Below are 24,860 nucleotides of genomic sequence, written 5' to 3'. Positions count from 1 at the left end.
TCAGCATGATGTGGCTTCACTTTGAATGGCCACCCATTGTCTGTAGAATGAAATCCACATTGCTTAGTATATCTCGGTGTCCCATTATTGTCTGGCTATTTTCTAACTCTCCCGACACATCTCTCACTGTTCCACTTTGCAGCCCACATATCATGCATTCTGAATCACTTACAAGAAACCTAAAATAAGAAAAAAGTGATGAAGAATGTATTAGACATTTAAAGGATTATCATTAAACATAGATGTATCCATGTACAGAATTAAAATTTGTCAAACTTCAGAAACTGGATAGTGTGCAAGTAGCATTGGCATTTTAACCCTCTGGATTCCACTGACATCCACCCCATAAAATGGGTGTTGTTAAAATCAATATCAAAGGCAAATGATACACTCACCAATAAGAAGTTTAAACCTTTGTGAAACGATCTCTGCATGAATGCATTTCCCTTTACTAATATTTATTTTCCTCTGTAACCTAAAATGTTCAAAGTTTTTTTTCCCCTCCTAATTAAAAAGGAAGCATAATTTATCAACAGCTTAGTTAGACACTTCATTATGAGAGGGTTGAGGGAGATTTTAGAATGAGCATTTCTAGTGTGGGTATTCCGAAAAACAAGAATTTATAGCTCAGCAATAAATAAATAAGTAAACCTTTCAGAAATGTTTATTGTTCCAGCTCATTAAAACGTTATGTCTTTTGGACAGTATTTCTTAAAGGCCAGAAAATTAATAGTGTATTTTAAAAGTTTTATTGGCTTGTATTTCCTGGGTCCAATTTAGCCCTAGTGTTTAATTGCGCTGTCTCATACAGGCTGCAAGTCTGGCAGTTAATATTATTTTTCTGTTTTAAAAGAAAAACATTTTCCTTCAGGGCTGGCTTCCATATTTTTGAATGTGTTTATTTCACACTGCCTCGCATCCTCATGCGCTCAAATCTTGAGACTCTGTCAGAGCTAATCTCGATCTGGTATTTCTTTGTGTCTTAAAATTATGCCGAAATTTCAATTAATAACTAATCATGCCCTTGGCCTGGGAAATACACACAACTAAAATCCTGCATATCAGCTACCAGAGTTAAATTTTAAATCTTTCATTACACAAAGCAAGGGGAGCAATAAACATTTATTTGAGTACCTTCCATCTAGGCAACCTAGGCATTGCATGGACTATAGAAGGTGATGAGGCACCATGCATGTCTTCAAATTTAGAAAAATTCGAACCTATTCATTGTACCTTCTATAAATGCACTTCATAGCAAGTAAATTTCTTTACCTCTTCAGGGGACTTGCCTTCCACCTACTAGTCCTATTTAAAATCTGCACAATAAGAAAACCTCTTCCCTTTTAGTCTTCCTAAGTGAAGTTTTTTCTCAAGGCTCCCAAACCATGCACAGACATTCAGAGTCAATATTCACAGAACATTTCAGGATTCTTAGAGGTATCATTCTGATGGACTTTCTCTTCATCCTTTGGGCTCTGCCAGACCTCTTTCATAGCGCTGCCTGAAGACTTGTTCTGAAGCTTAGCTGCCGTTTCATCCACCCCATTTCCAGGAAGCATACTGACCCCGTTTGGCATCTGCTGCCTTTACCTGCTCAGTCCTGAAGCCCTACAAGCAGTCCTGAATACCTCACATTTGCCTTTCTTTTATTATCTTTTATGCAAGGATTCCATTACCTTCTAGCGATGCCTTTGCATCTCTACATTCCTCTCCATTTCATCCTTTTTAAAGGTAACAGAATTATCATTTTAAGCACAAATCTTTGGGGGCTTTTCCTAGGCTTAGACCTTTTTAATGGTAGTTCTCGTTACCTAGAACAGTGCTTTAGACCTTTGTCCCGTTGTGGCACACACCAAAAAGGCAATTAATATACAGGGGTATGTCAAGGGGCTAACTTGGATCTGGAGGCCACTAGCCTGAGGCACCGTGCTGATTCAACCCCTGCCTCAAGGCTCAGGCTTACCTTATATGGTACATTCACTGGACCATTTCCACATAGAGGATAAAGCCCAAACCCCTCGGATTCAGTCTTACTTAGGATCCTCCCCTGCCCCTTCCCTCCAAAAGTGGAGCCTGGAATAAGAACTTAAGTATAGTCAGTTTGGAAGCAGAAGCCAGGGATTAGATGATGCGAAGACAAGGAGAGGAAAAACCCTCCAGATAACCAGGTCTCGGTTCTCTGGAGGACTTTCTAGGAAAATGTGTAGAACGAGTCCCAAAACTGTCCCAGCACTGCAGGAAAGCAGGACCTTTCACCATGACAAACCCTCGTCTCTCATAGATTGGGAGTTGCCCCAAGGACCAGGATTTGCATTTCCAGGTTGTATCTGCATCTGCCGAGAAAGTCCTAGAGTTTTGTAGGCATGAGCCGGGCAAGTGCACTTTGTTGCCCCAGATATTCTGTATTCCTGTAGGCTAGATGTGGAATCACAAATGTCCCGTCTGGTCTACCTCTGCACCACTCAGACCTTGTTGTGGTTCATGTTAAGTTCACTCTGTCACTTTAATTAGTGGCTGCTCATACTTTGGCGTGGGGGCGGGGAGCGGGGGCAGACCAAGACTTTTGACCAGAGGGTTAGTGGACCGGCTGCAGGCTCCACTGGTCTCAAGCTGGTCTTAAGGCTGTAACTGAAGCTTATCATTTCCCTTCTCTGACACCCATTTCTGAATTTCCTTACACTCGGCCAGTAATTCTGCTAGTTTGCCTGGCTCAGTGGCCCCAACTGCCATCCTTGAGGAGTCTGAGCCCTTGGCTGCCTTTCCTATTCTGACTGTCCTTGCTATAATCCACATTCACTGTTACCACCAGACACAGAAGTGCCAACATATGTCCCAGGGAATCTCCAGCATTCCCCCCCCACATCCTTCTCTCCGCCCCCACACTATGGCAGCAGTCCCCCTCGTGATGGTTAGGGCTGATTATCCCACCTGTCCAGTAAGTCCTCCCCTTGCCCGCTGACACCTGAGAGACACAAAGTAACCAGGCAGAGTTGGCTCAAGTGGAGCCCGTGTCCAATAGGGCGATGATTCTTACCTGGGGATGAGTTTGCCTCTGAGGGACGTTTGGTAATGTTGGAAGACACTTAAACTTGTCACAATTGCTACTGGTATCTGGTGGGTAGAGGCCAGGGATGCTGTTCACCAGCCTATAACATGCAGGGCAGCTACCACAATAAAGGAGTCTCCAGACCTAAGTGATGGTAGTGCCTAAGGCTGAGAAACCCTGACATAGTAGAAATGATTCTCCCCCGAGGGCACGGACTTTAATTTTACAGGGTTTGGCACAGTCTTGTGCCTGGTTCCCAGGCCCACGTAGTCCAGCTGCTGAGAGCACACGACCAAACGCTATCCATCAGTTCAGTGCATATATACGGCATTCCAGAAGCCGGAGTCCTAGAATTGTCCAGTCAGAAGATGGGGAGGCTGGGTAACTTACCCATTCGGATCTTGGGGCTGTGGGAGGACACTGAGGTGGGATGCTGGCTTGGTGATGTACTATATTACAGCCACGCTGAACTCAGGCAGGTGGAAGAGATACACGGGGACCCGAAGTATCTGCTATATGTAGAACATATTCGACACACGGGCGGGGGCTTTTTCTCTGCTGCCACTGTATACAAGAGCCAGGTACATGGGTTCACGTGAGTGGCTTAATAAGCGTCTGTTGACAAAGGCTAAAGGAGCTGTGAGTGAGTAAACAATAGTTCAATGAATGAATGGAGTCTTCCCTGAGATTTGTGAAGTGTATTGAATATATTTAGCATGGTTATCAGTATCTTCTTAGATGAAGAAACTCAGAATGTCAGCTCTGCGGTTCCCTGTGGATGTCGTGATGGCAGCATTCAACATCCCTCATGTTTATTCACAGTGTCTCTCTTCTGAATTCGATCTACTGTTATCCAATTTAGAGTAGTGATATAATATTTACTTTGAGATTCAGTGTTCTGCTTTGCTCCTGAATGATGCTTCAGCTGACACATTCATGAAGGTGTCATTTGAGTGAAATTTTTAAAAAGGGGTGGTATTTCAGGGGTGAACATGGAGTGTGGAAAAGGCCACGAACAAACAAACATGGGGATGAGAAATCTCTGGGCACGCTTTCAGGTGGCAGTGACAATTGGGGCTTACTACACATGAAGTGTGTCTATGGCCATAAGAGGAAATCTTTGAACATCGAATTGGAGCTACAGTTTGCCAGGCCTTTGACCAGCAGGCTGAAGCACCTCGCACCTTCTTACGTGGTCCCGTTACGGTTGTCCGTGATGTCCTGCCTCTGCAGTAGAGCTAGCTGTTGGTCACGGTGACAGTAACACTACGTGCTTTGTTTCTGAAACCATTCTGTTCAGATCCTATCTTGCAAGACTCTGCACCGGTTTTGCCTCTGGCATCACATTCTTCCTAACCATTCTTGTCCACCTAGATGTCATCCCTCAGCTTTTATTGTCTGCCCTTCTTAATTCCCACCCACCTAATGGTTAACACTGTTCCATCTTTACTCCTCAACCACTTGGGCGGCCAGCCAAGGGCAATGGCCGATTCTTTCATTCTCTGTGTCAGCAAGCAGACTACATGCACACGGAAGGTGCAGTAAATAATTGGAAAGGTAAAAGCATCCAGTTTGATGATGCTTATCTGAATCCCTTCTACATGTGAATTTTAAAAGAAGGAGTATGTTTGAGGAAAAAGGTTAGTAGCATAAAGTTGCCCCTGTTTTACACTTTACTATTTATCTGTTTTTTTGTGTGTGCTTCCCAGTTGGAGAGAAGAGAGGGGCGGGGTATATCTGACAGTGTGGGTGTATTTGTTTTAATGTTTTAGAACTTTTTGTTGTCTAAACCTCAGCCGGCAAAAGAGTCCAAGTGACCAGATTGGATTTCTTTAGCCTCCACAGATTTTAGAAAACTTAATTTATAAACACAGTCTAAAGGTATAAACATGTTGGTTTTTAATGTGGTACCATTTAAGGCATATTGAAATGATAAAAGGTATAAAACTGTTTTTGATGAAATCCCACACATCGGGATCGGTGGTTATACTCACGACCTGTGATGGAAATGCCTTATAAAGAGTTCCTTTAACTTCATGTATTTTTGTCAATATAATAGTCGATGTAGAGTGCACTTTTCCTACCAGGAGATTCACCTTCTGCAAGGTTCCTGTCCTCCCTTCTACTCCCCGCTATTTCTCTCATGCCCCACCCTCAGTTTTCTCTTCTTTCCTATGTACTTTTGTTTTGAGTTATTCTTGATGGCGTCTTGTTTTCTTCGGCTTATTTCCTAGATGGGAAGTGATGGAATTTTACGCCTCAGTTCTTCAGCTCTGAATAATGAATTCTTTGCATATGCAGCACAAGGATGGAAACAGCGACTGGCAGAAGGTAAATTTCTCTTTTCCATTATTATTTGACATGTTTGAGTACACACACTGTACCGAGCTTCACGCCTTTCTCTGATTTCCGAGCCTTTTTCTCCCCCTGAAGTAAACTTGAATTTAGTAAAAACTCCTGATCTGTTCCAAATGGCTTCACTAATTCTTTGTTATACTTGGCATTTTTGATGTCTGATGTTTTTGAAGGAAACGTGAGGTTACCTGGAACAGGACAACAATTTTTGATGTAGCTCGACTCTCTTTGGAATGGGAATTTTAATCGCTTGTTTGAGGCATTATGTATTCTCTTAATGTCCTAGAACCTAAAGAATCTTCGTTTAATACTCTCTTCCCCTAAAACCACTGCTTCACCTTATTCTTCTGTTAGTCATTAAGCTCCTTGAAAGACTCAAAATAACCAGTGCTTCCACATTTCTACTCCCTAAACTGCTCACATTGTTCTAGGTGGGTGTGGCAACCGAAATAATCCCTCCTGGAGAATACTAAGGGCTTTATAATGGCAAAGGCAGTGTCCTCTTCTTAGTCTTGACATTTCACGTTCCTTCTGCAATCTCTCTCTCTCTTTTTTTTAAACCTCATCCAAGTTGAAACCATGTACCTGAGATGTTCATAATATATTTTAAATTGTTTCCTGCGGCCACATGGCTGAAAGCCATCCCTCAGCCTCCTACGGGAGCTGTGCTCTTCCGTCTGATGGTGCATGTTGATGTCTCTGCCATTTTCTTCTCTGGTGTTTTCTCTTGGGGCTGTGCACATCTGCCAACCAGCCTCCTTCCCCACCATGGTGTATGGCCCATATATGCCAAAAACCTGCTGGCTTTGGCTCCTCTTTCCTAATCCTGCGTTCTATTCCACATGCCTGCTGGATCACCCTAGCGGATAGCATGCACCTTAAAACCATAATGCCAATATTAACCTCACCATCCTCCCTTTACCATCTGCTGTCCCTTTTGTTCCCCATCTCTACTAATGTCACCACTGTCCTCAGAGCTCCTCACTTTGAAACTTGATGATCTCTTTGGTCCTCTTCTTCTCCCCAGGCTGACTTGGTCATGAACTGTTAATTGTGTTGTGAATCTGAATCCCCTTGAGCATTCCCACAGCCGCTGGCCTGACTGTCCTCTCTGCCTCTCCTCTGTGCTGTTCGACAGCCTCCTGGCTGGAGTTCTCTTGTGTCTTCATCTTGTCTCTAAGCCACTTATTTGGCCGTATTTCTCCCCGAGTGAATGCCATCAGGGCCTCCCTCTGTCACTTGTAGGGAAAATGTAGAACTCGATTTATTTATTTTCAACTTTTTTAATGTTTAGAGAGACACAGAGTATGAGCAGGGGAAGGGCAGAGAGGGAGACACAGAATCTGAAGCAGGCTCCAGGCTCTGAGCTGTCAGCACAGAGCCTAATGCGGGGCTCAAACTCACAAGCTGTGAGATCATGACCTGAGCCAAGTCAGATGCTCGACTGTCTGAGCCACCCAGGCGCCCCTGGAACTCTCTTTAAACCATGTATTTGCTAATTGGCCTCAGCCTACCTTTCCCATTTCATTTCCTCCTACTCCTACATTCTGCTTACAATTGGCCACTCAAAAGAACATAAATACACATGTTCATATCTCTGTGCCTTGCGAGTTAATTACTTTATAAAAGCTTGGTCATCCTTCAGAAGCTAAACTCAAGAGCCATTTCCTGTATGTGGTCTTCCCTAATCGATTCAGGCAGAATTAAGTGCCTTTTCTTCTACCTTTATTCTTATGGCCCGTACAGGGCTTTCGACATTATATTATAGTCAATTTGTGTGCCTTTTCTCCCACCAGACTGATTTCATTAAGGGCACTGAATATACGCTATTTCATCCGCAGCCCCTACCATACAGTATATTTGCTGAGGGTTTTAAAGTTCATCTAGGGCTAAATGACTATTTGAGCGATGTTCATAAAAAGAGGAGCTGTAGAAATATTATCAGTACTCAGCCTTTTACTTTTCAACATCCATAAAAGTTTACTCAAATTAATTACGTGTTTTCTTTATTAATTGGCAGAAGTTATGGCCACTCTTACTCCATACATAAACATTTTCTTTCTAGGAGAGTTTACTCCAGAAATGCAGTTGCGGATAAGGCAAGAAATTGAGAAGGAAAAGAAAACAGAACCTTGGAAAGAAAAATTCTTTGAAAGGTTTTATGGAGAAAAGTAAGTACGAGAGCATTTTTTTCTCATTTCTCTCTGAAGGAAATGAAAGTGTAATTCTCTGCTTCACATGGCACACGAAAAGCTGTAAAGCTTAATAAGGCTGCCATAAAAGGCAATAGTCCCTCAGTGTAAGAAATCGCAGGTAAAATTATAGCAGCGTATCAGCACTTAAAGTTTTAAAAAATGCATTTTCAAGGGTTTATAACCTGTCCATGAAAATTCATTTCGGACTGAAAATTGCACATGAAATCTGATAGAAGTCCGTTATGGCTTTCTTAACTAGATTTTAGTAAAAATCTCCTGTTTTTAATCCAAGCGTATTCATTAACAGATACTTCAGACATAAATAGTTTTAGACACATTCGATTCTCACATTTTTTCCTAAAATGTTGACTGTGCATATACACGTGTTTAGTCCTTGTTCTGGGGGACAGCCTGAGGTATTACTCTTCACTCTGTCCATCTTCCTTTTTCAGTGTAATCAGCTTTTAGTTTATTATTTTTCTGTGTGTGCATTTCTTTTTAAAATAAGCCACATGGAAGTGTGGTAGTGACTGAATTAAATTGAAAGTAGCTTCACCTCTGCCTCACATTTAGAAGGGACATATCTTACTGGAGGAGAATTAGAGCCTCCGAGACCATAGGGTCCCTAAGGGAGGAGGAAGGATTTAGGAGCTGACAGTGGACAGTGACCTTAAATCCTCCTTAGAAAGGAATTTGTGCTTGAACTCCCATATGCACAATTAATGCTTAAGAGTTGTCGTTTTGTGTAAATGATACTGAGGTGGTGGCAAGTAACAAAATCCATACCATTTGATCTAATTTCATAAACTTCCCCCTGTAAACAGGGAGAACGATGTCAAGAGGCTCGTCTGAGTGCTCTTCTTGAAAAGGAATCCCATGGGGCGCCTGGGTGGCTCAGTCGGTTAAGCGTCCGACTTCAGCTCAGGTCGCAATCTCGCGATCTCGCGGTCCGTGAGTTCGAGCCCCGCGTCGGGCTCTGGGCTGATGGCTCAGAGCTTGGAGCCTGCTTCCGATTCTGTGTCTCCCCCTCTCTTGGCTCCTCCCCCGTTCATGCTCTGTCTCTCTCTCTGTCTCAAAAATAAATAAACGTTAAAAAAAAAAAAAACATTTAAAAAAAAAAGAAAAGGAATCCTATGATTAACAGCCTGCTTACTCAGAGGAGGCTAGCATTGGTGGAGTGTCCTAACTAGCAGTACCCTCAAGGAGGAAGGCTTGTGTTCACTTGCTCTCCTAGAACCATGGACACATATACATATTTAAACAGAACTAACAGGAGATAATTCATGTGTTTTCTCAAAAATTAAAAATGCAGCAGACTACTTCTATGCCTTCATATTTTGTCACCAGCATGTTGCTCAAGCTTGGCTGCATCAAAGTCCTCATTGGAGATGTTACGTTGTGTTGTGTTGTCCTGTGCTGTGCCGTGTTGTGTCATGTTATGTTTATTTTGAGAGGGGGACAGAGAGAGCACATAGGAGGGGCGAGAAGGGGAGCATCTCAAGCAGGCTCCCTGCCATCAGCATGGAGTGGGTTTGGATCTCACACCGTGAGATCGTGACCTGAGCCAGAATCAAGAGTTGGACGCGTAACTGACTGAACCACCCAGGCACCCTCTCGTTGGGGCTTTTAAAAATAGATACAGTTTTCCAGGACCCATGCCAGACATAACGATTGGGAGTCTCCGGGAGTTGAGCCCAGGAATATGCATCTTTAGGCGCTCTCCAGGTCATGCTGGTGCCGAGCGGGATTAAGCACCCTGGAGGATGACCCTGAAGACCACTCAGGAGGCTTCCTCACCTTTTGTCGACAAAGGAAATGTTGAAAGCACCCTTTCCAGTGCTGGCAAAAGATAACCGAGCCAGTTACCTCCAAAGCACTGGTCCTTAGTTGTTGCTGAGTGTCGGGGCCTCTTTTTTTTTTTCTTTTTTTGAATGCAGCAAAAATTGTTCCAACATCTCATCTGTGCCAGACACTGAGGTGCGGACGTTTGTAGGGCTGCCTAGGCTCTGCCCTCAGGCAGCCTGTACCCGAGGCACCATGTGTTACAGAGAGCTCTCCTTCATCCGGGTCGTCCTTGAGCATGCTGGGCTCTGATACGTTTCTAACAGCTTTTCAGGGAATATGTCGCTTAACCCACCCAACAGTCCTATAAGGTGGATACCATTATTATTCTTACGTTAAAAATGGGTTTAGGAAATTGAGATGCAATGAAACTAATTTTCCCAGGTTTACACAGTGTGGTTCAGTAATTTGCTCAGTGTCTTAATGCTGCAATTCCTTCTCAGAAAAATTCACACACATATATATTTTTTACATAAAATTTGGGGGGCTTTCAGACTCTCATGCATGTGCCCTGGGGAGTGACAGCTACAATACTGTAAGTAAGCGTGGGTCCCTGTCATCATCCCGGAGTTCTGAATGCAAACAGCTCTTTTATTTGACCCTTTTCTTGCTGTCGTTCATCCATAGAGTTTCTGTCCGCTTACGTCACTGAACTTCTTCCTTGTCTTTTTCTATCTTTGATTACGCATTGGATTAACAGGTGTATTTTGGACATTTCATTGACTGCCCTTGTAATTTGGTCACTTCTAGATTACCTACACTCCCCCAGTATGTGAGGGATTATTTCTCCTAGTGTCAGATAATTTTCGGTTGACCTGTGCCTTTTCCCTGCTTTAAGTGTTCCCAGGAACGTTGCCGTCCAAACTCCCCTCTGGTTAAGATTTGTCTACTTTGGTTTTCAGCTCTTTGAGCTGTTTATTTTGTTTCTTACTGACTTACTCTCCTTATAACAGAGTACTGTTCTGTAATTTCTTTAGTTAGAGATCAGCCGTATATATGCTAAGTCAGAATTACGGGCATCGGTCTGTTGATTTGCAGTCTATATTTCTGGACGTCAGTGTTTTCCTTTGTGGTGTTATGTGCTGTACTGTGAAGATCAACCTGCTATGCCTTGTACCATCTTAAATCTATTTTTTTCGAGAAAATAATAAAATGTTGACATAGGCATATTTTGTACGGTGCTGTTTTCCATATATACATATGCATATATTATATACATATATGATATTTACTAATATTAACTATATTTAATACAAGTTAATACATGTATTATATCCTTATCAACCAACTAGCAGAAATTTGGCTGCCAGTGGATGGATACTGTATATTCTACACCTAACCTACTATCGATGCTTGGCCTAGCCCCAAGGGACCTTATTTCTAGTTGATTATTCTGCTTTACATTTATCTGTAATGTAGTTGTTCTGTTCCTCTCAGTGTAGGATAGTTATAAATTATAGCTTACTTTGAACCCATCTCAGGGAAAGCTGAAAGAAAAGAGACTAACTTTGAGGGTACTATCTTCTGTCTTCTTTTAAGACCTTCTGAATTTTAGTAAAGAAGGCAGTGACACCCCAAAAAATGTATTCAACTTTATTTCCCTTTCATTTTGAGGATTTTGGTAAGCAGTTGAAGAAGATTTCCCTGAGGTATATTCCTGTCTCGATACCATTATAGCTGTATTTCTTCGCTCAAATATGTTTTCCCCAGAAGAGAGAAGTGTTCTGTCTTCTGCTTATCTTTATAATTTTCTGTACTCTAATTTAACTTCATTTAGAACAGCATATTTCTCTACCATGTGAGGCTGACATCGTAACTTAGTGCATTAACTTAGTATAACTGAGTATGGTATACTTAGTATAACTGAGTATGGTATACTTAGTATGACTTAGTATGACAGGAAATAGTGATTTACAATATCTTTGTAACTCTGATGAACTTTCCTTATGACATGAATATCAGATTGGATTTTTTCTTGATACTCTTTGCTATCTTCTCTGGAATATCTTTACAGAAAGTGATCACATGAAAGAATTTTGCATCATACAAAATTGCCTCATACAAATGTAACCTAGTAGAATCAACTTTGTCGGCCCCAGATATGTTTGTTATATTTTAGTGAAATTTCCATATTTTTTTTAATGTTTGTTTATTTTTGACAGAGAGAGAGAGACAGGGCACGAGCCTGGGAGGGGCAGAGAGAGAGGGAGACACAGAATCCAAATCAGGTTCCAGGCTCTGAGCTGTTAGCACAGAGCCTGACGTGGGGCTCGAACTCACAGATTGTGAGATCATGACCTGAGCCGAAGTCGGACATTCAACCGACTGAGCCACCCAGGTGCCCCCCCCCCCCCCATATTATTTTTAAGTTAGACACTTAGAGGCTAAAATAAGGTAACACCTCTTACATTGGTTTAAGAGAAGTTAATCTTTGGAAATCATTTCAATTTCAAGATTTTACACCATACCCATCTTCCATTGATCTTATTTGCTTATGTTGCATCCTTTGAAGACTGTGCTGCTTTCGATTAGAATTGCTACTTTCTGATAAGAAAAAAATTAGATCTGGAGTGCCTGGGTGGCTCATTGGTCAAGTGTCCAACTTCGGCTCAGGTCATGATCTCACAGTTTGTGAGTTTGAGCCCTTCATCGGGCTCTGTGCAGACAGCTCAGAGCCTGGAGCCTGCTTTGGATTCTTTCTCCCCTTCTCTCTGCCCCTCCCATGCTCATGTTCTGTCTCTCTCTGTTTCTCAATAATAAATAAATGTTAAAATTTTTTTTTAATTTTAGATCTTATACATTTTTTTGCTTTTCTGTCCAATATTTTCTAATCTTTTGTAGTACATTATTTTTTTTTTATTCCTTTTACCAACACTTGGCAAAGTTCATATCTCCTTACTTACAGAATAAAAATCTATACCAAAAATAAATAAGTTGGTAGATAAATAGGTAAATAAATATAAAAATGCATAATACATTTCTTAACCAGAAGGAGAGTTTATTTTAGTTACGATTATAAAAGCAGTAGAAAAACTAAGTCATCATAAACCAGTTTACATAAATGAAGCATATCATTTAGTGATTATAAAATCAATTTGATTCATTTACTTCCGTTGAATACTCTATACATATCTCCAAGTTGTCCCTTTCGTGTTTTGTGGTTGGGCAGTAATTTAATATTTCTAATTTCTGTTCAGGTTGGGCATGTCAAGAGAGGACTCAATAAAGCTTACTTCTGGACCAAACAATGATGGTGCTGAAAGTAGTTCTTCATGTGGACCCACTGGCCTCCCAGGTCTTTCTGCACAGACTCCCTTGGAAGAGCAACAGCCAAAAAGCATGAAAAGTCCAACTTCACCAGAGCCGGAATTCTGTGCTATGGTAGATGTAGGTAAAGACATAATGGCAGAATCGGAATCAGAAGATATCTTAATCCCTGAAGAATCTGTGATTCAGGAGGAAATTGCTGAAGAGGTAGAGACTAGTATCTGCGAATGTCAGGATGAAAATCATAAGACGATACCTGAATTTTCTGAGGGGTCTGAAAGTCCAGCCAACTCTCACGAAGAGCCCCAGGTAGCACCTCCTGAAGATAACTTGGAATCCTGTGTTATGATGAATGATGTTTTAGAAACTTTGCCTCATATTGAAGTTAAAGTGGAAGAGAAATCAGAATCTCCCCAGGAAGAAATGTCGGTTGTTATTGATCAACTAGAGGTCTGTGATTCTCTCGTTCCTTCCACTTCATCTGTGACTCATGTCAGTGACGCAGAACATAAGGAGCCAGAAGCTGCAGTAGAGACCAATACTCCAAAAATAAAGACAGGGTCGTCTTCTTTAGAAGGCCAATTTCCCAGTGAAGGAATTGCCATAGATATGGAGTTACAGAGTGAGCCCGATGAACAGCTTTCTGAAAATGCTTGCATCTCTGAAACTTCCTTCTCTTCCGAGAGCCCAGAGGGAGCCTGTACCAGCCTGACATCCCCAGGAGGGGAAACCCAATCCACTTCAGAAGAATCATGTACTCCAGCCTCCCTTGAGACAACGTTTTGTTCTGAGGTGTCCAGCACTGAAAATGCAGACAAATACAACCAGAGAAACCCCCCTGATGAAAACCTTCATGCATCTTTGATGTCAGAAATATCTCCAGTATCCACTTCACCTGAGATATCAGAGGCATCTCTCATGTCCAATTTACCGTTAACATCCGAAGCATCCCCGGTATCAAATTTACCTTTAACATCAGAAACGTCACCCATGTCGGATTTACCTTTGACCTCAGAAACGTCTTCAGTGTCTTCCATGCTTCTCACATCTGAGACCACTTTTATATCCAGTTTGCCTCTTCCTTCAGAAACATCTCCAATCTCTAATTCTTCCATGAATGACAGAATGCTGCATCAGCAAAGAAAGTCCCCTTCCATCTCTGAAGAACCACTCTCCCCACAAAAAGATGAAGGCTCTGCCCCTGCCAAGCCCCTGGGCGAGAGCCTTCTCTCTCAACAGAGGACTCTATCAAATACTCCTGAACCCGTCAATATGGGTTCTTCCGTTTCTCCTGAAGCATTTCCATCTGAAGAATTGCACAGTAAGACTCTGAGTCAGCAGCCTTGTAAATCACACGTTGAAACTGAGAAGCCCTATCCTGCTTCGATTCCAGAACTTCCTTCTATAGAAATGATAAAAGTTAAAAATCATAATGTCCTGCAAAGAACAGAGAAGAAAGGGGCATCTTCACCATTGGAGTTACCGGTGTTTTCTGAAGAGACAGAGAGTAAGGGAAACGAGCTTCCATCAGCTAAATTACAGGACAAACAGTATGTCTCATCAGTGGATAAGGCTTCCTTTTCAGAAGGCTCTAGAAATAAAACCCATAAGCAAGGAAGCTCACAGAACCGATTGGAGACCTTGCATTCTTCCAAGTTGTCCGAGCCTTCCAAGTCACCCGACGGGATAAGAAATGAAAGTAGAGAATCCGAGATATCAAAGAGGAAAACAGCAGAGCAGCACAGTTTTGGAATCTGTAAGGAAAAGAGGGCTAGGATAGAAGATGATCAGTCAGTGCGGAACGTATCGTCCAGCAGCCCCCCTGAGAAAGAGCAGCCCCCCAGAGAGGAGCCCAGGGTTCCACCTCTCAAGGTATGGAATAATAATAATAACAATGAAGACAATTCCATAGATAGGCTTTTCCTATTTAGATGCTTAGTTTTCTAATTTTAAATAAGGTTTTCTTCCCTCCAGGTTTTCTGTAGCAGTTTACAGTCTAATACTCCAACACCAGTCTAATATTAAATGATCTTTTTTAAGGCTGTGCACTGAGCTCATAAGATAATTTTAGATACACACATATATGTACTTAGACCTCAGCATTTAAGGAAAAAGAAATGAGGAGGGAGAACAGGGCCTGGAGGAACCTATAGGCCATGAGATACAGGGTCTTTCGGAGACTCCAAGGCATAGGACAGAGACCTACATACAGTTGGGGCAAGTTGAAAAATACTTCAGTGTCCTAGAAAAGTCCAGTAGGACTAGGGAAAGTAGTCAAAAGTCAGAGGCGTGCACTAAGGAGGTGAAGGTATAGGTAATCGGTTTATTTTCCAGCAAACATTGACCACCACCATTGCCTAGCAGAAAGGACCTGACATATGGAAGAACCTCATTAAATATTTCTTCAATAACTCAGTGAAATTGCTTAACACACCCTGAGAGAAAATGCTGTAGATGTAGAGGTATACAGATCCTATTTATTTATTTATTTATTTATTTATTTATATTTTCAAGAGAGTAAAGAAGTATTTAACTTTACAAATAATAAAGCCTGTAGTCAGGCATTCCTATTTATATATTTTCTTTTGATCCCAGGTAGGAATTAAAGGTGAGAAAACAAGCCTTTTATATAAATTGACTCTGCCTAAGTAAACTGAAAATTGAGGTTAATTCAAAAGAAACACTCTGTTTAATAATAATAAAAAAAAAATCTTACCCAATATAATCTATATTTATTTGGTGCTTTCATCTCAGCCCATTTATATTGTCTTACAATAAAATGGATTATTGCACCATAGGTTTGGTCTAGAATTATAAACCTATTCTAGATTTGTTTCTTTTAATCTCTTTGTCTTTATTTTGCTCTAACCTGACATCTATTTTTTGTATGTGACTCATGATATCCATAAGGCTGACTTCGAAGAGAGTAGCTGTAGTTATTCTATTTAATAAAGTAACACCTATTAAATAAGGTTCTAGAGATGTGAAAGATGAACATTAAGCTGCAATTAAAACTCTACTGTGCATTTTAATTTCTGAAGCAGTGGGAAAAAATATAAGCAAACTTTTCATAGGAAATATTTTTAAACATAGCAGGCTAATTTTTCTTGTGAAAAGCTTGTTTTCAATGTAATATATACTTTATGTAAAGATAGATACCGTATTTGATGTTTGTTCAACCTTGAGCTCTTCAGTATATCCAGGCTTAATTGTTTTGTTTTGTTTTGTTTTGTTTAAATGAAGGAAATATTTAAAAGTAAAAAACAAAATCTCCTCTCTAAATTCATTCCCCCCCCGCTTTGGAGCCTTTGGATTAGAAGAGAGACCTCGCGAGCTGGAAAATGAGAAATAAGTAGCTCAGTAAGATAATTTCTTCTACCAAAGTTCCAAAGCATAATTGGAGACCGAAAGGATCCTCTAGTAAGTGTCAGGGGTTTATAGTGTAAATACACATGTGTTAAGAAGAGAGATAAGTGTTCTAGGAAAAGCTTTGTCCAGAGAGACAAAACCAAGGGAAGCACAGTACTGTCAACAGCCCTGAATGGGGAGCCCGAAGACTCTCACTGTCACTCACTAGTTATATGACCCCAGGGCAGCCTCCACGGGCTCAGTTTTTTCAACTGTACAATGAGGTGCCTTAACTAGAACCCTTCTAGCTCTACAAATCTGTGACTCTAAGGAGGTTTTTAGTGACTGGGGCATCCCAGCCATTACTATGGGATGTTGGGTGTTGGGCCTTGTGCCTCGTGAATTTGGTGATGACTGAGTCTCTTTCATTAGCATGAGGAGGTGGTCACTGTGGGTTGGGATATTTATGGAATTCAGCAAATTGAGGATTACCAGTATCAGAAGAAACTGCCCAACCCATAGTTCCTTTTAGAGGCAGAAAACCAGAGTCACCCTTGCTTTCATGAAACCATAATGCTTTCAAATCCCTCTGGAAAGCAGAGCACTCACACAGATAGTCTCATTCCATCTTTCTAAGAGCCCTGTGAAGGAAATAGACCAGAAATAACTAGTCTCATTTTACAAGTGAGTTTGCAAACTCTTATTGTGTGCTTATTACACATGTATGAGGCGGCATGCTAGGTGGAGTGGGAGTACCTAAAAACCACAGGGTCTCTGGTTCAGGGAGGTCCTTGGAGAAACTGAGGTACACGGTGAGTTGCCTAAGATCACGGATTTCCTTTGCGTGAAGCCAGGATGAAAATTCTAGTCTGCTGACCTCTTGGCTAAGGGCTTTTTTCTCTGTGTCACATTAAGAGGACAACTCATGTAGAGTTAAGGTCCCAGTTTGCTATGCCAGCAAGGAAGATAATTTAAAAGCTAAATATCTCTGTCTTTTTTAGCTAACCTCATTTTAAGAAGCATGGATTTTGTTTCCATTTATATGAGGCATTAAGAAGATGTTTCATTTCCATACCAAATGAAGTCACCGGTTGATGTTTCTGTAGATGAAAAACAGAGATTAGAAATTTTAATTTCACGTTCATGCTACATTTCTTGTTGCTTTATACCCTGAAGGCCCATTCGGGGATTTAGGTGTAGTTGGTGCCACATTAAGAGAGAATGCAGCTCCTCTTTCCTCTTGCGTTATCACATTCCTCATGCCTCCTCTGTGATCCTGTACCAAGCGCTTTATCTTTCCATTCTCCCCTTCCCGTAGATCCAGCTTTCCAAAATTGGGCCACCTTTTATTATCAAGAGCCAGCCAGTCTCCAAACCAGAGTCTCGCGCATCCCCTAGCACGTCGGTCGGCGGTGGGAGGAACACAGGAGCCAGGACCCTTGCAGATATCAAGGCCCGGGCCCAGCAGGCAAGGGCCCAGCGAGAGGCCGCGGCAGCCGCTGCTGTGGCCGCCGCGGCCAGCATCGTCTCCGGAGCCATGGGGAGCCCAGGAGAGGGTGGAAAGGCGAGAACCCTGGCACACATCAAAGAGCAGACAAAGGCGAAGCTCTTTGCAAAGCATCAAGCCCGAGCCCACCTCTTCCAGAACACTAAAGAGTCCCGGTTGCCTGTGCTCGGCTCAAAGGATGGGCCTCCCAGCTTAGAAGTCTCTTCTGCCCCTGAAACAAAAATCGAAGGGTCTACTGGCGTGATTATTGTCAATCCAAACTGCAGATCTCCTAGCAACAAGTCCGCGCACCTCCGGGAGACCAGCACTGTATTGCAGCAGTCTCTTAACCCAGCTAAACTTCCAGAAACTGCCACTGACTTATCTGTGCATAGCTCTGACGAAAATGTACCTTTGTCGCATTTATCTGAGAAAATTGTTTCATCTACCTCTTCTGAAAATAGCAGTGTGCCCATGCTTTTTAATAAAAATTCTGTCCCCGTGTCTGTTTGCAGCACTGCTATGTCGGGAGCAGTTAAAGAACATCCCTTTGTGAGTTCTGTTGATAAATCCTCCGTTCTAATGTCTGTGGACAGTGCAAACACTACGATTTCTGCTTGTAATAGAAGCATGTTAAAAACCATCCAGGGAACCGACACTCCGTGCATAGCCATCATACCAAAATGCATCGAAAGCACTCCTATCCCCCTCACGACAGAGGGCTGCCGTGGATCGAGCCCCATGGATGACAAGCCGGCGCCACTGTCCAGCAGCAGTGCTAGTAACTTAGTCTCCAGTCAGTACACCTCTGTGCCAACTCCCTCCATCGGGAATAACTTGCCCAGCCATCTCTCCACTAGCTCTGTCTTGATTCCCCCAGCGGGAGTTAATAGCAGATACCCTTCTGAGAAGATAGCCATGCCTGGGAGTGAAGAACAGGCCCCCGGACCCTTGGGTACCACTGTGAGAGCCACCCTCGGCTGCAGGGAGTCGGTAGCAGTCACAGACGCTCTGGCTGCACGGCCACATGTCGCAATGTTTACTGGAAGCATGCTAACAATAAACTCTTACGAGAGTCCTCCCAAGTTGAGCGCCGAAAGCTTGGACAAAAATTCAGGGCTTCGAAACAGGGCAGACAGTTCTGGGAAACCTCAGCAGCCTCCGGGGGGCTTTGCACCAGCAGCCATAAACAGATCGATTCCATGTAAAGTCATCGTTGACCACAGCACCACGCTGACCTCCACGTTGTCTCTGACCGTCTCCGTCGACAGCGCGGAAGCCAGCTTGGACCTCCAGGGCAGGTCAGTGAGGACAGAAGCCTCCGTCCAGCCCGTGGCATGTCCTCAGGTATCTGTCATCAGCAGGCCTGAGCCAGTTGCAAACGAAGGCGTAGATCACACTTCCAGTTTCCTTGCTGCTCCCGCGGCAAAGCAAGACTGTAAACCGATGCAGGCAGCCTGTTCAGGTCTCCGAGAAGGACCCCTTGTTGTTCCAGATAAGTTAAATGAGGCGACTGCTCCTAGTAATAGCTTTGCTGAGCAGGCACGGGGCCCAGCCACTTTCCAGAGTGAAACAGACACCACCTGTAGCAATCAGTACAACCCAGGCAACCGGATTTGCTGGACTGAGGAGGGGATGAGGGGCCCAGGGCAGCCTCTGGTTAGTCACTCTGGTTCAAGTAAACAGAAAGACTACCTGGAGCAGAGCTGTCCAAAGCCTATCAAAAGCGAACACGCTGGCTACTCACACATGTCAGAACTTCACCCCAGGAATCTCATGACAAATGTCCCTCTCCCGGTGAAGTCTGAACCTCATGAAGTGGACAAGGGCTTTAGAATGGACACCGAAGACTTCCCCGGCCCCGAGCTGCCTCCTCCGGCCGCAGAGGTCGCCCCTGGTGTGCCGCAGGCACAAAACGTGAAGGCCTCCACTTCCGGCCCCATGGAAGAGGCGATCTCCTTGGCTGTGGACCCCCTGAAAAGAGTCCCCAGCGCAGGGAGCTCCGGCTGCCGTCTCTCATCCGTGGAGGCTAACAATCCACTGGTGACACAGTTGCTCCAGGGCAACCTGCCTTTGGAAAAAGTGTTGCCTCAGCCCCGATTGGGAGCCAAGCTCGAAATCAACAGACTTCCTCTGCCTCTTCAAACTACCTCAGCGGGTAAAACGGCACCAGAGAGGAACATTGTAGAAATGCCGTCCAGCTCTCCAAATCCAGACGGGAAGGGCTACCTGGCAGGGACCCTTGCACCGCTGCAAATGAGAAAGCGAGAAAATCACCCCAAAAAGAGAGTCGCCAGGACTGTGGGGGAACATACGCAAGTTAAATGTGAGCCAGGGAAGTTGTTGGTGGAGCCAGATGTTAAAGGGGTGCCTTGTGTCATCAATTCGGGCATGAACCAGATAGGACACGGCCAGCCTTTTAAGCAAGAGTGGCTGAACAAGCACTCCATGCAGAACAGAATTGTTCACAGCCCTGAGGTCAAACAGCAAAAGCGGCTGCTCCCCTCGTGTAGCTTCCAGCAGAACCTATTTCACGTCGATAAGAATGGCAGCTTCCACCCCGAGGCTGGCATCGCACACCGGCAGCAGTTTTACCAAATGCCCATGGCTGCCCGGGGCCCCGTCCCCAGCGCCGCGCTATTACAGGCCTCTGCCAAGACCCCAGTGGGCTGTAACGCGTTCGCCTTCAATAGGCATCTCGAACAAAAGGGGTTGGGAGAGGTTGGCCTTTCTTCAGCACCTCACCAGCTGAGGTTAGCCAACATGATATCCCCCAACGTGCCCATTAAAGAAGGCGATGACGTGGGAGGGGCCGCGCACTCCATGCCGAACAAAGCACTGGTGCATCCCCCGCCCCCGCCGCCCCCCCCACCCTTGGCTTTGCCCCCGCCTCCCCCACCGCCACCTCCGCTACCTCCACCTCTTCCGAATGCAGAAGTCCCCTCCGATCCGAAGCAACCGCCGGTTGCCATGGAAACCACTAAGCGACTTAGTTGGCCACAGTCCACGGGCATATGTAGCAATATAAAATCGGAACCTCTTTCTTTTGAGGAAGGTTTAAGCAGCAGCTGTGAACTGGGCATGAAACAAGTTTCCTATGACCAGAATGAAATGAAAGAACAGTTAAAAGCATTTGCGCTAAAAAATGCAGATTTCTCTTCCTATTTGCTTTCTGAGCCACAAAAGCCTTTTACCCAATTAGCTGCTCAGAAAATGCAGGTGCAGCAACAACAGCAGCTCTGTGGAAATTATCCAACAATACACTTTGGTAGCACGAGCTTCAAAAGGGCGGCATCTGCAATTGAAAAGTCCATTGGGATTTTGGGAAGCGGCTCCAGTCCTGCCACGGGCCTGCCTGGTCAGAACGCTCAGATGCCCGTGCAGAACTTTGCCGACAGCAGCAACGCGGATGAGTTGGAACTGAAATGCTCTTGCCGGCTGAAAGCCATGATCGTGTGCAAAGGCTGTGGGGCCTTCTGCCACGACGACTGCATAGGTCCCTCCAAACTCTGTGTGGCTTGCCTGGTTGTGCGGTAAGAGCTGGTGAAAGATGCAGTATCCCTTTTCAACACGGAAAAGCCAAACGGCGTCAGCAGCAACAAATTGAGTAACTCAGTGGTTTATATCGTGATAATTTATTTTACTTTGGAACAGATTATCTTTTCTCTCTGGGATTATTTACTTGCATTTCCCAGAAAGGGGAGGTCACGTCCCAGCAGAGTGGCTCATCAGCATGTCTTTTACAGATTAAGTTGCCATTCCCAGCTTTGGAAAATTTCTGTCCACGTGTATACAGGTCACTACCCCATTCGTTATTATTATTATTATTATTATTATTATTATTTTTAATCCAGGTGTAGATAGGAAAAGGACATTTTTAATTACTTACTGCTAACCAGAAATGCAGATGTAGAAAGAGAACGGAAAAAGTGATTTAAGGTGGTTGGTGATTCATTTTCTTGTAGATTAACCATTGCAACAAAGGCTTTCACAGTTGACTCTTCTGGACCTACCTTTACCACAGTGATGCAACCGTATTTGGAAAGGGGAATCTTATTTAAATGTACGATTCCTTGTATTTGCTCCTATCTCAAAAGATACATTAAAGGAGGTATGCCATTCATGAACTCCACTGTCCTTATTCTCTTCCCTCCCTTGTCACTCTTTTCAGAACCTGGCAGAACGTCTGGCTCTGCCTTGGACCTTGTGCACACATTGTAGTGAAATGTGTCTTCTACCTGAAGTCGCAGTGTGGGCCTCATGCCCGGTAATCTGGTTCGAGCCCTTTGACACCTGATACCGTCAGATGAGTTGACCAGCAGAGGGCCATAGGCCCGTAGAATTTCAGAGCGTCATGTGTAGCTTTAAAGAGCAAGTATGGAAAAAAAAAAAAAAAAATGCCCTAAAATTAAAAGTAAGCAAATAAAACGCTGTGTATGCAAACACATACAAATGGGTTGTAATGTTAATACTGGTCCATTCTGTTCACTCTAAAGACAATTACTAAACACTAAAAGGGAGGGGGGCAGAAATAATTGTAGCCCTTTATGGATGACACCAGTACGTTCTGGCTTCCGACTCTGCAGAGGTTGGCCACCTCTCTTTTAAAGTGTCATTGATGACAAAAAGGAACTACCGAAGGGTGAAGTGTTGATAGATTTCTGAATAATGTTTTTCTCATGATTCACAGTCTATATATTTGACTCGAAAATAGCCCTTATTTTAAAAACCCGTTCTAGGTATCGCATGTTTTGGGGTTTTTAACCCCCTCAGGTGAATTCAGTACATTCTTCATATTTGGGGGAGTGGAACTGCTTTTGAAAACGGGATACTGCATCTTACAATTATGGTCCGTGTTTATCCAGTGAAGTCTGAATGTTGAGGATGGGAGCTACATTCCACATGCTTTGGCCACCCTCATGCCAGAGAACAGCTGTAGGTCAGCAGGCTCTGTTCCTTAAAGCAAGTTCAAAAGCACATGCACATTGTGGAAAGATGAAAGGCAGCAAAAACCACGCCCGTTTAACTTCAGATTACAGAGCACAAAAGGCGGAGTGCCATTAACCCACTGATTGACTGTGGCCGGAGAATTAAAAAAAAAAGAAACAAAACATGGGGGTGGGAGGGATCATCTGTATCCAGGGTAAGAATGACAGACATTTTCGCATCAATGTAAACTTCTGACATTCCCTTAAAAACGTGTCTTAAAAATTACCTGGAATGAGCAGAGATTACATTCCTGGGGGGGTGGGGGGTGGGGGAAGAAAGAACACTTGTGATTTTTTTTAATAGTATTCCACTATGGTACATGTATTTTTTTCCTCCACATTTATTATTGTGATGTTGCCAAATTTTGTTAGGTGATGCAGACGTCACATTTATTAAGAAATTGCTAATAGTGAAAGATACTTAAAAAGAAAGAAAAGCAAAGAAGGGTCTGCCTCCGTGGCTGAGATTTGGTGCTTCAGTACTTGTGCTTCTGTTTTTCCACACTGAAAGGAACAAAGTTTCATGACTGAGAAATTAGCAGGTGCACTTAACCAGCCGGTCCAGGGAAGGCAGGGTAAGTTCCAGTGGATCCTTACTTAGTCCACTCTGCACCAGGTTGTGTTTGGGTGGCGTCCTCTCTGTGGGCTGCTTGGCCTGCAGTAGTATCTTGGTTCAGAAAAGCGTGCTCTAGTCTCACAGAAGGGCCCCCCTAAAACGGAGACACTTGTATGCCAACTCCTTCCAGATCCAGTTGCTGCTCTTTTGGTCAGGTACTGTCCACACCAGCAGATTCAAAATCACTACATCAGTAACTGGCACGGTGTTGAAAGACACTTCATTCTATAAAGCTTTGCACTCTGTATATGACATACAGTTGAGCCTGAAGTGATGCTGAGCTCATTATCAGTTCCATCTTTGTGGAATACTGCCTGCAAGTTACTGGGAATAAAGTGTCCTTCTGTATGTTTTGATTTTTCACACAGTAGGTGATTTTTCACATAGTTTGGGAGAATTGATTGTTGACCGGGCATGGATTCAGTCACCCAGGTCCAAAGAGGGTATTTTTTCTGTGCCCTTTCTCTTTTTTGCCCCAGTTTATCTTTGCTCTGTTCACATATGGTTTATATAACTGAAAAGTTGATATCTTTGGGCTAAAATAATGATGGAAAGAAAAATTCAGAAGTAAAATGTGGGTCAGATATTTTACAAGTGTCCACTTAATATATATATATATATATATATATATATATATATATATATATATACACATACACACACACACACACACACACACACAAGCCAGTATATTTGGATTAGGTAAATAGGTTACTAGTTTCCTGATTTCCACAGGTGTCTGCCTATGTGCAAAGGTAGTATGTTATTTACTACATGGTTATTATGTAATGTGCAAATGTTAGTGTGTGCATTATCCTGATTATTGGACACTATGATATCCCTATCAGGAATAGAACTTGCACATGTAACATGTAATTTTTTTTTTTTTTTATCACAAAGGATGTATTTCCCTAAGTAGCACTTTTGGAGCAGGGGAAGGAAGACAATGGCTATTCCCTAATCCCCCTCTTCTATGATATGCATATGCCTGAAGTGTATAAAAACATTTAGGTAGATAATGGGCATGTTAATAAGAACGTTCTGATGCAAATTCATTTTCAAAATGAAAATATTTTTCCTTTTCCAAAGTGAGAATAGCAGAAATGTTGGTGAACCCAGAGCACCACAGTTATATATAATATTTCTCTGCTAAGGTCTAGTTTGAAGGAGAAAAACTTGAAAACAAACCTCTGAGGTTGAGCCTGGTTGCTACAAAGACTTTATGGTGGTATGTGTTTCTGGGATGAGCTATTATAGCAGGTTTAGATGACTTCTAGACCTCAGATGTTCTTAGTCGCTCAAAATAAGCATTCAAAGCCCAAGAAGCTCGTGCATATGGTGCTCGTAACGCAGTCAAGACTCCGAATACGTGACGCCGCAGCCCCATTTTTAAACCCTCGCCCAATGTCAAAAGAGGAAGTTACTGTGGCCTTGGTTTCCCAGTTCCTTCTCGGTCTGTTGAGGTGCCAGGGTAGAGAAGCCGAAGCCAGGCTTAGGGTTGCGTCGTCTCTCCAGTGTGGACGCCAATGCCCGCTGAGCGTGCAGAGCCCAGAGTCACTGTCTTTCTGTGTTTCTAGAGAACAATGTGAAGAGTCCTAGAAAAGGAACTCATCAGACTGTCAGGGGCCTATGTAGCCAAAATGTCACTGAATATAAAAATCTTCAGTCCTCATGCTTTGTCACTGTAAAGCGAACAAAAAGCATTTTTACTATAATT

The 24,860-nt window shown here is 43.2% G+C and overlaps 1 protein-coding gene across 4 annotated transcripts in view; it reads left to right on the top strand.

The window, feature by feature from the left end:
- The window catches only part of ASXL3 (ASXL transcriptional regulator 3), a 157,039-nt gene extending 135,373 nt beyond the window's left edge, over positions 1-21,666 (top strand). For all 4 annotated transcript variants that reach the window (XM_040479133.1, XM_040479131.1, XM_040479134.1 and 1 more), the window contains 4 exons: positions 5,281-5,377; positions 7,467-7,572; positions 12,636-14,577; positions 17,372-21,666. In XM_040479133.1, the coding sequence (XP_040335067.1) occupies positions 5,281-5,377; positions 7,467-7,572; positions 12,636-14,577; positions 17,372-21,076 (5,850 nt within the window). In that variant the 3' untranslated portion in view covers positions 21,077-21,666. The remainder of the gene's footprint in view (positions 1-5,280; positions 5,378-7,466; positions 7,573-12,635; positions 14,578-17,371) is intronic.
- The last annotated feature ends 3,194 nt before the right edge of the window (positions 21,667-24,860 follow it).

The sequence above is a fragment of the Herpailurus yagouaroundi genome, unplaced genomic scaffold (genome assembly GCF_014898765.1).
Source record: "Herpailurus yagouaroundi ecotype Mexico unplaced genomic scaffold, PumYag 142, whole genome shotgun sequence".
NCBI lineage: Eukaryota > Metazoa > Chordata > Mammalia > Carnivora > Felidae > Herpailurus > Herpailurus yagouaroundi.
This window is presented reverse-complemented; position numbering and strand designations above follow the sequence as displayed.